Raw genomic sequence first — 12,713 nt, forward strand, 5'->3', positions numbered from 1 at the left:
AATTCCAATAATATTCACTACATAGGTTGTTTAAATATGAGTACCAAGTACTGAAGCATTTCCTTAAGAACTGAGGAGTTCAATTTTTTTTAATTGATATATCATTAATCCTACACTTTAAAACTACTATATAATCACTTTTTAAATGATAGAAAAAAAATAAAATAAATGAAATGTCTCACTTAAAATTCCAAAAAATATATTTTACATCAATCAATCATAACAAAATCATATTAAATTATGATTTAATCCCATCTAAAAAATCATATATCTTTAATCAATAACCTATAACACTTTCAATTATCATTTCTAACTTTTCCTTATCAATACCTAAACATGAGCACAATAATAAATTTAGATTTACCTCTTTCAAACCCTACCCACGTTGTAGATGGCCCACCATAAATAGAAAATCATTTCACAAAATGCATGCTACTTTTTAACCTCACTAATTTATGTCCTTCCTTAATAATTTCAATGTACTCCATAAAATCACATATTTTCCAAATTCACGTGAGGACAGTACATAAAAAAACATTTTCGTTACAGCTATTTAAACGTTTTCGTTGAAGTTATATTTGTAAAAATCGAGATTCTGTTGATCGACATTTAAAAGTAGTTTTAACTGCAATTATGCTCCGTTACTTCATATCTGCGCCTTCTTCTGTTATCATTTGGCCAACTGCAAAGGTATACGATCGTAGGAAACGACGTTCGGAGGTATGTATTGTACGATCTGGAAATTTGAATCGAAAAATTCCGCCATATTTTCAGCCAAAATTGTTTTGAATCGAACAATTCCGCCATATTTTCAGCCTAAATTGTTCTTAAATTTTGTCGCTCAAATATGTATATATAGAGTGAGTATATTGCATTTGAGTATACAGTGTGATAATATCTTTGTGTAAAGTTGCAGGAAAAAGACAAGTGAAAACGGAATTTGAGAAGATGCTTTAGTTTTGGAATGTCTGTACGCTTCAATTCAGGTAAGAAACAGTTTTAGGCTTCCAGCACTGTTGGAACTGATATTTTCGTCGTTAATTTTCGTTTTCTGCGCTGTTTGAAGCTAGTATTTGTGATTTCTTTACGAATTTGGAGCGTGTCTATGTGTAATTTGCATTTGATTTGAGATATTTTTGAAGATTTCATACGTTCTACGTGTAATTTGCGTTTCTTATTATTTCTGTAGGATTTGAAGCGTGTTTGGGTGGAGTTTAGGCCTGGACCGCCTGATTTGGCATGATTATTGTAGGGTTTAAAGTTCGTTACAGTGTACATTGTACCTGATTTTGATTCCTGTAGTGTTTAAGCGTCGTGCGTAGCTCACGCACGAGTGATTCTTCTGTTTTGCCTTTGTCTCTTTGTGCGAGTACTTGTACCTTGGGAGGTCGTGCAGAATTGCTCAGTGGAAATAAAGATGCCAGGGGCCCGAAGCGAGGTTGTATTTGCAGCGTCGCCGAAACTGAGAAGTCCCGGGCAGTGTTGCAGAGTAAAGCTGAGAACGATCTCCGGCATCGTCAACTCGAATTGCCGGAAGAATGGCAACATTTCCACTCAAGAAAAGACTGATCTAATCTACGGCCAGCTCCCAGATCTGCCGGACTGGAGAGAAGCTCGGCGTATTACAGCTACTGGCTCGCAAGATTCTGATTATTTGAGCCTTCCGCCGGATTATTCGGTCTATGAATTTTGGTCAGAGCTGAGGGACGTAGCGTTTGACGAAGGCGGAAGCTGCGAACTTCCTGATTTTCCAGAAATGGATGCCGACTTTGATTTCTGGCCGAGCATTGGCGACGACGTCCTCAAGGTTGCAGATGAGGAGGATTTTGGTGAAGAGCTGAAGGTTTTGGAAATAGAAAAGGAGACGAAGTGGATGGACTTCCTGAATCCATGCAATTTTCATAATTTTGATGATCAGATCATGCAGATGGTTCCCCTGCCTCTCGGATCTCAAGAGCCAGAATCGGAAATTGTTAAAGTAGAGTTGAATAATGAGAGCTCGATGATTCCTTCGAGTTTTATGGAACTTCTCCCTCATGATGATGATGCTCAAATCGTAAGCTCTGGCGACTGTACGATGTTCAAGAAAGCTTCCACTTCTGCGAGGAGCCACAAGAAAACAAGGCTGAATCCCGCGGTAGCGCATTCTTTTGGCACAAGCTTCAAGCTGCAGAAGATTTCAGCGGGAAGGGAAAATGCGCAGAAAACCTTCCGCTATGAAGATCTCGAGTGCAGCGAAGTATTGTCGGACAGCGATTCCGAAGGAGAATCCGTCGAAAATATCCGTGCAATGCTTTCTGCCAAACGTCCGAAGAAGAAAAACGGCGGCCCTATCATTAGAAACCAGCTTCCCGAGAAAGCGGTGAATGTGATGAAAGCGTGGATGGACGAGCATATACGCAATCCTTATGCTACTAAGGAGGAGAAGGTTGAGCTTGTCAAACTCAGCGGATTGACACTGCATCAGGTGAAATTCATGATTTATTTAGATATTAAATGCTAATTGCACCAGGTTCAATTCACATCGATTTAGGTTTTCTGATATTTTTGACATCACTTGAATTCATTGTCCTACAATTAGCTCTAATGTCTCTGTATCAATTTATTTTATCATATTTTTCCAAAACTCACGAATTACTTAGATATTAATTGCTTATCCCGGATTCAACTCATATCAATTTGGGTTTTCTCATTCTTTTGAGATAACTATTTACAATTTTCTTAGAATTTATTGTTTTAAAATTAGTTATAATTTCTTTGCATCAATCATTTTGTCTTTTCAAATTCATAATTAACTTAGATCTTAATTGCTGATTGTTGAGTTCAACTCATTTATTTAAATTTTATGATCTATTGACATCAATTGTTTACTAATTCTTCATAATTTATTTAGAAATTAATTGTTAATTGCACCTGATTCAATTCATATCAATTGAAGTTTTCTGGTCATTTTGACATCACATTTTACAAATTCATTTAGAATTCATTTTCTTAAAATATTTCTAATTCCTTTGCGTCAATTCATTTCATCACCTTTTCTCGTCCATATCACTGTACAATTTCCACTGTAGCATTTGTAAGGTTTGATCTGTGGAATCTTTTGAAAATAACTTATTTCGATTTTGCATTTGGGGATTTATATATAAATTTTTTGCTGTTCTTTTAAATCCTTCATATCTTCAAGCAATTCTTGTAATGTTGTTTTCATTCCCTACAGGTGGAGAACTGGCTGTCCAATACGAGGTACAGGTTCAAATTGCAGAAGGCGCGTTCTGCAACAACTGAAGATGCTGAGGTTAAGAGTTCGAACCCTGTACGCAAAACGCTTGTTGCGAGGAACAAGAAGAAATACTTTTTCCTCTGGTAATATACATAAAATTCATCACAAGCTTAGAGCCAACTGGAAGCCGAGGCAAAGCAAATTTGCCTCAAACACCTAGATAATAGTAAATCTCTTTGATTATATAGTTTCTATTACTCATCAGATCACAGCCATTGTTTTTCATTCAATAAAGCTTAAACTAATTAGCCATTTAGGCTTCATTATATCATCATAACTCGGGTAGAAAACTATACTGTTTGAGGAGATGAAATGGCGATTTTTTGTGCTCTCCTCTTAATAAATTGTTCGTTCCCAAAGAAAGAATGCTACAGTATCATATCCTGTACTGTTTTTTCTGAAACCATAGAGCGGCTTAAGCTTTCGAAAGCATGGCGAGCGTATTCTGAATTTGAATGAAACTTGAAAGAAGTAATAAGAATACTGGATCTGTTATCATTCAGATCTTTATGCCCTTGAATTTTGCCTTCAAGTTGTGTTCTAGGTGTTTCTTTTCATATATGAATTTTTCAAAATGAAATATAATTACTTTCAGGATTGTTGAAATGAAATTAGACATTAGCATCTGTTGAAAAAGCAATCAATTTAAAAATTATATTATGTTCTGACACAAATTGACGTTTGTCTTATTAACGATTTATTTGTTAATTATGTTTGACCAAATTATTAGATTAATTTATGTTTAATAATATTAGGATTATTAAATTTTAGTATAAACATTGAAATTGAAGAGTATTTTGAATTTTAATAAAATTGTAAAAAATCAAAATAATAATAAGTCTATTATTGTGGAAATAATTATCCCTCTTTATAAAGTTAACTAGAAATCTTTCTTTTATAATTTTTCAAATTATTCTATTATTCCTACTTAACTTATTATCTACCAGGTCTACTTTATCACATCTAAGAATGTTCAAAGTAACATATAACTTTGAGGATTCAACCTTTTAATGTAATAAGCAAAAGTAAAGTTAGTATCTATTGAAATGTCTATCGATTTCTAATAATTTTTAGAGATAAGTTGACATTTGTCTAAAGATTTTGATTTAATAATGATTTATTTATTGATTGTGATTGGTCTTGTTATACATTAACTAGTGTTAATAATGTAACAAGTGCCACGTAGTGGCATGTACTTACCACCATTTTAAAAATTATTTATAATATAATTTAAATTTATTTTATTGTATATAAATAGGTTTTTGAGATTCATTAATAAGTTGTTAAAATAAATTTGAAAATAATTTGAAATTGTTTGTGTCAAGTCATCAATTGTACTTGGCATAGGCAATGTACTATTGTATTCAGTTTTTCTGAAGTAAGCAATAGTTGTTACTCTCAAACCAATTGGATGTTTGTATTTTTTTGGGTTTCATTATTACTAAAGTTTTAATAAATATTTCTTAATTTAAAATTTGATATAATTTTTTTTTTTTCATTTCTGATTGACTCAATCAATTTTCTCCTTAAGGTTAAACATTACTATGATAATAATTTATTCATATGTCCTAAAGAAACTTATTTAATTAAATTTGAAAACATATCATATTATTTAATTAAGACATTCTTAGCACTCTCATCTTGATGATGGATCATTGAGTATGATCCGAAACGTTGATGCAAAAATTCTCGCACAATCTTACCCATAAGCAAGAATCTAAATATCATATTATAACTTAGAAAATTTTCAAATTTATTAAAAAAAATATTATTGTAATACAATATATAATTTTACATCATTTTTTATTTTGGACATGATAATGGAGGTAGGGCATATGGTATGGAAATCATCATAAGGAATATAAAATTTGAAATGTAAGTTCCAAAAAGTATATTTTACGAAAATTAATAAAAACTATAAAAAAATTCTCTCTATTTGATGCATCATTATTCCACACATTAAATTTCAACATTATAACTTTCTTGTTAATTGGTAGGCATGCTATGTTAATGTAAACAACTCATTATACTACTACTTGTGATGATGTATTTTCTAGGGCATTAAAGCAAAGTTGATTGAATTGTAAAAAATAATGGAAGTGGGGCTCATGGGTGTAGCAATCATAATTGAGAATAAAAAAATTAAAATATGATTTTGATAAAATTATCTTAATTCAATAGAATATAATTTTTTCTTCACTTATCACAATTATTTTTTAGAAAATTTTTAACCAGCATGAAAAATGATTACTAATAATTCTCTCATAAATCTACATATTTAAAATTAATAAATGTGAGTATGTACCAATCAACTAAAATAATTGAGCTCCATCCAAATTGATATTTTACTCCACATCAGAATTCATTGAGAGGCAAAATTAGTAACAAATGTTGCTTTCTCATTTGAGACAATGTTAGGCATTTATAGGTATATTTCTAGTACCAAAGTTGAGTACAACTCATTATTTCAACAATTTACAATACAGTGGATAATTGAAAACTATAAAATATTATAGTCCATTGAAGTGCTTACTATAAAAACAATTTGATATCATTTATTATTATTTCAAATATTAAATTATATTATATTCAAAAAATGATTAAACTATCCATAACATATAAAATAAAATTTTAAAAATGAATTATAACTACTATATATGTATTTTCTTAACTATAACTACATATTTATTTTTATCAATTATAACTACATTAGAACTATAACAGCAAGTATAGGCCACTACGTGGAACTTGTTCTTATCAATGTATGTGTTTTGAGAAAAAATAAATTGATATCTTAATTTGTGTAAGTAGAATTATTAAGTATATTTTATTTGAAATTATTTAGTTGTATATTTTACATTTAATCATAGAACTGTTAAAATAAGTTTTGTAGCTATCAAAATATATGGTTTTAAAAAATAACTATTTTGAGTTAATGAGAGCACATTTTAAAGAAATTTATAATTAGTTAGAATCATAACTATTTAAAATATATATTAAAATTTTTTGTTGCCCTAAATTTAGAGGTTTAACTTATATTTTCTTCAATAAAAACATACATTTTCAATACATCTATGAAAAACCAAACACATCATGCTTTTAAATAATAGATAAATACAATTATGTTGATTTACAATGTTACATATTTATATTTATAAATAATTTCCTAAAATGTCATTGATAAAGATGCACCATGATGGAGTTGTTGGAAGTATTCAAGATATGATAGGTTATTGAGAGGGGAGGGGTGAATCAGTAACCTCAAAACTTTAAACAATTCAACACTTTAACCATATATACTATTCACCATTCATTCATCTAATCTACTGCATATATGAGAGATCAAACATTCATAGCACATGTACACAGTGATTTAGTAACCCAAAAACCTTCCAAATAGAAAGTAAAACTGGGGTGGGGATGATACCCACAAAACTTCGTTACTGTAGTATAAAGTTGGCCTGTTAAGGCTTACATTGACCACTTTTGGTGATCTGCCCTGTTAGGAGCACAAAGGACTACTAAGTCCACCTTGTTAGAGGATTTACAAACATACATTGAAGTATGCACCCTGTTAGGAGATTTATAGAAAGACTGTTAAGTCTACTCTGTTAAAGGATTTACAAAACTGATTCACCTGTTAGGATGAAACAGTGTATCTACTTACAATCTTGTTTGCTGATTAGATCCTTTAAGTATAGATTACCTCTCGTGACTAATGAATCTTTATTGCTCCTTGTAGACCTTGCTAAATACTCTGCTCTGCTGCTGATTCGCATTTATTCACCTTAAAGTATTACATGTCCATTCCTTGATACTCTCTTGCATTTCATTGTAAATTATATAATACAGTACATATATACCATTCCAATAATTACAATTGCAAGGTCAGCCAAAAAACAAGTGAAAAAAATATTATTGAGTCGGCCAAACAGTAGAAAACTCGAGTTCTTCAAGCTAACTTGGTAACCTTTTGATACTCGACGTCCATTGCATTACTTGGCATCATCATGCACTCGGTAGAAGTGAAGGCTCAGTCCATACTAATCACACAACGTAGCTTGGAACTCGGTAACCATTGGAGACTCGGTAGATATAGTATCACTCGATAAAAACTAAATCCTTTGTTTACCTTGCTTTCAATTGGTAAACACTACACTTTCATTACTCGGTAAACACTGTAAAGCTCGGTGAACACTATATGCTCGGTAGATACTGTTGGGTTGCACACCCACTCAGTAGCTTCATGAATGCTCGGTATGAATTGCTTGACTGCACACTCACTTAGTAGCTTCAGGAATGCTCGGTATGAACTACTTAAATGATGAACCTACAAGGTAACCACTAAATGCTCGGTATACACTGTAGACTGAGTGATGAACTTGATAATAATTTAGAATCGAGTAAGTGTTGTCACTAATGACAAATATAATATAATGTCAAAAATCTCCCCTTTGACATTAGTGACAAAACACTTATAAGCCAAAACATATGTACATAACCTGACTCAATGAATTTTGGTTTTTCAAAATTGATCTTTGTAGAATTGTTGCATATACATTTCTCTGTACCTTCTTGATGACTTATAATGTATATACAAAGATACTTATGTACACATGCTAACTCTAATGAGTGCTAACTCCCCCTTTTACTTATAGTGATAACTTTCCTCATTCATTATTCTGAATCTCTCCCCCTTTTTGGCAATAATGCCAAAGGACTACATATATACAGTTTATATGACTACACCAAAGTGAGATAGAAATTCTTGATGTACCTTAAGGATGGTGGCAAAAGTATTATCCCAAGTCCGCTACAAAATTTGACAGGTGGAGAGAGCAATTTGAACTTCTGCTGATAATTGGATAATGTGATCAACCACTTAGAAGTTCTGATCTTGGACCAATGTTTTGCAATGAGCAATATGTTTCTGCATTGTGTCCATGATAGGAAGGATCATGTTCTAGATGTATGAGTGTCGACTGGATCCTTGCTTCCTCTCTCAATAATTCTGCCTGTACATCTACCAAATATCTGATTTTGGTGTGATGGGAGGTTGTGGAGGAGGAGTCCACCTTTAACTTGGATGCACTTGATTGCATATCAATGTCAATCTTATTTAGCTTATCCTTTATTTCTTTAGTAAAACCAGAAACATCACAAAGTTTGGCAAAAAGCGATGCTGCATTACTAAAAGAATTTTCAAAATTACCCAAAAAAATTGACAATTCAACTTGCTTGATTGCTATCTTTTGAGCAATATGCTCTAGCATCTTATTATCAAATTTCCTTTTAGCTTTTTCAATTAGTTTCTCTTGTCTGAAAGAATCTTCATTAAATTTATGTACTACCTCTTCTAACTGAATCAAAATGTGTTGAGTAGAATATACTTCAACACCTATAGCATCTATAATTATATCCTTGGCATTCTCAATTATTTTGTATTCCTTATCCCTTTCTGATCTTAACTGTTTCTGCGTAGCTTTCATCTCTATGAGTTGACTAGCTAACCTCATCTCTTCAATGGTAGCATTGTCATAGTCAATCTTTCGAATCACTAATTCTGTGTCTAAGTTAATGTCTTCTCAAATTTCCTTTCCAATGATCAGAAGTTTTAATGGATTCTTTTGTGATTACTAGTTTGACCTTAGGAACATACACAATAGTAGAGATAGAAGGGCTAGCAGTGAAAATTGGGATAGGACTCGAGGATTGAATGCCAATAGAAGTGCTAACCAGATCAAAAACTGAAACACTTCCCAAAAATGGTATCACACTCGGTAGAGTACCCATAGTAGTATCTAAACTAATTGGAGTCGAAGTGGATACAGATAATGCTAACAAGAACAAAACTGTAGAACTTACTGGAATTGATGGAGACAAAATTGTAGAACTTACTATTACACTCATTGTTGATGAAGGAGCTAAGGAGGTTGACTCGGTGGCTAAAAAGGTGATAGCTAGCTTGGTAGATGAAGTGCATGGCACATCTATTTTAGGTACTTGGAGCTGGGAGATGGCTGGTGAGGATTGAGCAATTGATGTGATTGTTGTGCTCACAACCTCACTTGTAGAAGCTATCTCCAAAGTAGATGTAACAGTCTTTGGTGGAGAGTGAGGAAGGGATGCAATAACTTCTGCTACAATTTTTACTAGATCTTATTCATCTTTTTCTTCCTCAAGTGCTTCTTCCTCCTTGTCTTCTTCCTCTTTTTCTTCCATTAGTGCATGTAGCTTTCTTGGAGTAACTATGATGGATGGAGTGCTATCAAAATCATTATTGTCACTGCTATCATCATCCTTGATTTCAACAGGATCATCATTGGGCTTTTGCAGATGATAGATGTTCTTCCAATTGTTTGTTGCATCTCTTACAACATGCTCAATTTCCTTAATTAAAATCAAACATGTGTGAAATCTAATCATCATTTTACCTTCATTGTTCTTTATTGCTGCCTTTATTCCTGCTTCAGTAAGACTCGGTAGAAGATTCTTCAGGGATTGCTCATATCTGTCCTTGACCGTTTGGGTGGTTGACTCCCATCTTGGTTGCAATATCTCCAACATCTCTTTGGAGATTTGAGGGGCAAGCTGGTCTAGGGAGTATTTCCATTTTCCCATCTTATTGTGTACCAGTTCCTCAATCTGCATTTTCTCTACATCAGTCCTTGTTTCAAATTTCAATGCTTTGAAATTTGTGATGCCAACTCCCTCTTCCAATTGTTTTACCCTTTCCTCAAATGTGAGTGGAGGCCTGACAAGTATCCTACTTCCCTTGTCTGGTTCTTCTAGAGAATACTACAGTAGGCTTCTTCTTAGGATTGGTGATAATCACCTTCCCTTTCTTCTTTGGTGGTTCCTCTTCTTTTTCAGATTCAATTTTTTCACCTTCTTCTTCTTCTTCTTCATCTTCACCTTTTCCTTCAATAAGCATAAGAGGGCTGGTTGCAATTTTCAACTTTGCTATCTTTCTCTTGCCTTTGCTTATAGCCTGGGGTAGCTTGATTTCAAGCTCAATTCTAGTCTTGGCTTCATCATAAGTGCCAAAGGTAGGAAGCTTAGGATCTACAGGTTCATTTACCAGTGCTTCAATAATGTCCCTGGCTTCATCAATATTAATCTCATAAAGAAAAGAGGTTTCACCCATGCAACTTAGGGTCTGACTGCCTGAATGTATACCTTATCACAGTCAACCATGAAGCATACATCATCTTTGTAATCTTCAACTAGTTTGGGTGGAATTTGGAACATGTTGTTCATTCTTTCCTTGAAATCTTCAAAATAATTATCCATAACTTTTTCAAAGTTTTCACCCATGTTAGCAATAAACTCATTAATCTGATATAAAATTGGAATATCTTTTCTCCGTGCAACTGAGCCCTTTGATGGAAAGAATTTTTGAATATAGAAAAATAAAAAAATTAACAGGGAACCAAATTTGTAGGGATTATTCTTTGAAGTCCTTATGTTGTCCATGTTCTTGTTCAATTGTTTCAACAACAATTCTAATAGGTCAAATTCAAGATTTTTCTTCACAATTTTGAATGCCAAATCAATAGCCTCACAGGGCACACTGTTCAAATAGCTGGAGCTATAAATTTTGTGGGCAATGACGTGAATGCCAAACCTTAATTCAACATTAGATACAGTGCTGACCTTCAAACCTCTACCATCCCATTGAGCTAGGGTTTTGTTCTGTGATTCCTCCCGACCTAGGGTTTTGGTAGTTTTTGCTTTGCTTAGCATGAGGAGATCGGTAATCTTATGAATCATTTTCTTGGTGATTAACACTAGCTGCTCTAACTATAGTTTCCCATTGTGAACATGACTAACTACCTGATCTACTTAATTTGGAAACTTCTTAACATATGCGAGATATAGGTTAACCCTTTGATCTCTAGATGCCTATGCTCGGGTTTCAAAGAGCCATCAACACTCATTTCTCCTAGGGCATTGTCCATCTCTAGGTTACCAATCTCTTGAATAGAACGTTTGAAATGTGTATGAATGTCATTTATGAGAAATACCTTTGGTGGAGTTTGCGATTGAGCTCCATTGGGGTCGAGTGATTCTGCAATTGTTGGAACTAGCTTGAAATTCGACGCCTTCCACTTCACACCTTTAACTAGCATTTTTGAACCTCTTTTTGCCTTGGTGCTGCTACTACTCTCGGATGCCATCATTGTTTGGTAGGTGTAAGAAAATTTTGAACAAATTGTCCACTTGAAAATCGCTTGAAATTGCTTGGTATTTGCTTTGGAATTGATGGAAATTTCTTAGCTTTGTAATCGCGGTGAATAATGAAATCAAATTTTTCCCTTTTGATGAAAATTTTTCCATAAATGCTTGGTACGAAGGTAGCTAAGATGACATGGTGCTTGATAGGTTTTCATTCACTCACTCGGTAGAAGCTTACAACTTAATGATCGAATAAAACTTTTATTGCTCCCGACCTAGCTCGATTGAGTCTGTGACTAACCTTGCTCGGTATGACCTGATTTCTTGTGACCCTTTGTATCTGAAATACTAATTAGATCTTTTGCTTTCTTTCATTTTGAAACTTCTTGAGATATCACTTGAAGATGCAGTTCCATATCCTCCTTTATGAATCTAATTGGAAATGGTGGAGTCACCCACTTCTTGAGTGACATTGCCATCATTTGAACTATTCTGCTCGGTAGATTTAGGAATCCACTATTGTCTCATCTGCTTCCAAATTTTTTCAGCTTTAGCTTTCTTTTCATCTTAAACTCTTCCTATGTTCATGCAATTTTTAGCTATATGACCGAATTTTGTACATGTATAGCACCTTACAGTAGTGTCCTTCTTCCTTAGGTGATGTCTTGCACAGTTTATACCAATATGTCCATATTCTCCACAATAATGACATCTGCACCAGGTATTGTAGTCCCATCCAAATATTGCTTTAACAAGTTGTTTAGCTGGATTGAATGATTTGGATTTGCATTGGAATGCCTTGTGACCATGCTTCTTGCATTTGTGACAATTTCCTTCAAATTTTGGTTTCTCCTTTCATTCATTAGCTTTATTACCATGCTGACTACAATTGTAGCATTTTCCATTGAATTTACCTTTTCCATTGCTCCAACACTTGTTTGATGCGTGACCTAACTTACCACAGTGATTGCAAGTAGGTCTTTGATTCCTTTAGGCACCTTGTTTAGAGGTTTCACCTTTTCCTTATAACCAAGTCTAGCTTTACCTTTTTGTCTATGAAGATTTTGCTCACTTTGTTGATTTAATTGAGTCATGTCTACTTGAGATTTCATCATTCTCTCATTGATTTGTTTTTTAGTGTTCAGGTCATTTTCCAAATTTTCATTGATTTGTCTTTTAGATCTTAAGTCACTTTGTAAGCTTTCATTGATTTGTCTTTCAGTGATTAAATTATTCCTCAGGCTTCCATTTTCAG

At 33.4% G+C, this 12,713-nt stretch overlaps 1 protein-coding gene across 2 annotated transcripts; it reads left to right on the top strand.

The window, feature by feature from the left end:
- Positions 1-580: 580 nt before the first annotated feature.
- On the top strand, positions 581-3,952 carry LOC149540424 (uncharacterized). Of its 2 annotated transcripts, none has more exons than XM_089799596.1 (4): positions 581-720; positions 911-986; positions 1,190-2,467; positions 3,218-3,952. In XM_089799596.1, exons 3-4 carry the CDS (start codon positions 1,418-1,420, stop codon positions 3,365-3,367), a joined length of 1,200 nt encoding a protein of 399 aa, XP_089655722.1. In that variant the 5' UTR covers positions 581-720; positions 911-986; positions 1,190-1,417; the 3' UTR covers positions 3,368-3,952. The 2 variants fall into 2 exon arrangements, with proteins under 2 accessions (XP_089655722.1, XP_089655723.1); XM_089799597.1 differs by having other exon boundaries at positions 917-986; positions 3,218-3,950.
- The last annotated feature ends 8,761 nt before the right edge of the window (positions 3,953-12,713 follow it).

This window comes from Cupressus sempervirens, chromosome 9, assembly GCF_028749045.1.
Source record: "Cupressus sempervirens isolate cs-2001-9-10 chromosome 9, ASM2874904v1, whole genome shotgun sequence".
NCBI classification, from domain to species: Eukaryota; Viridiplantae; Streptophyta; class Pinopsida; order Cupressales; family Cupressaceae; genus Cupressus; species Cupressus sempervirens.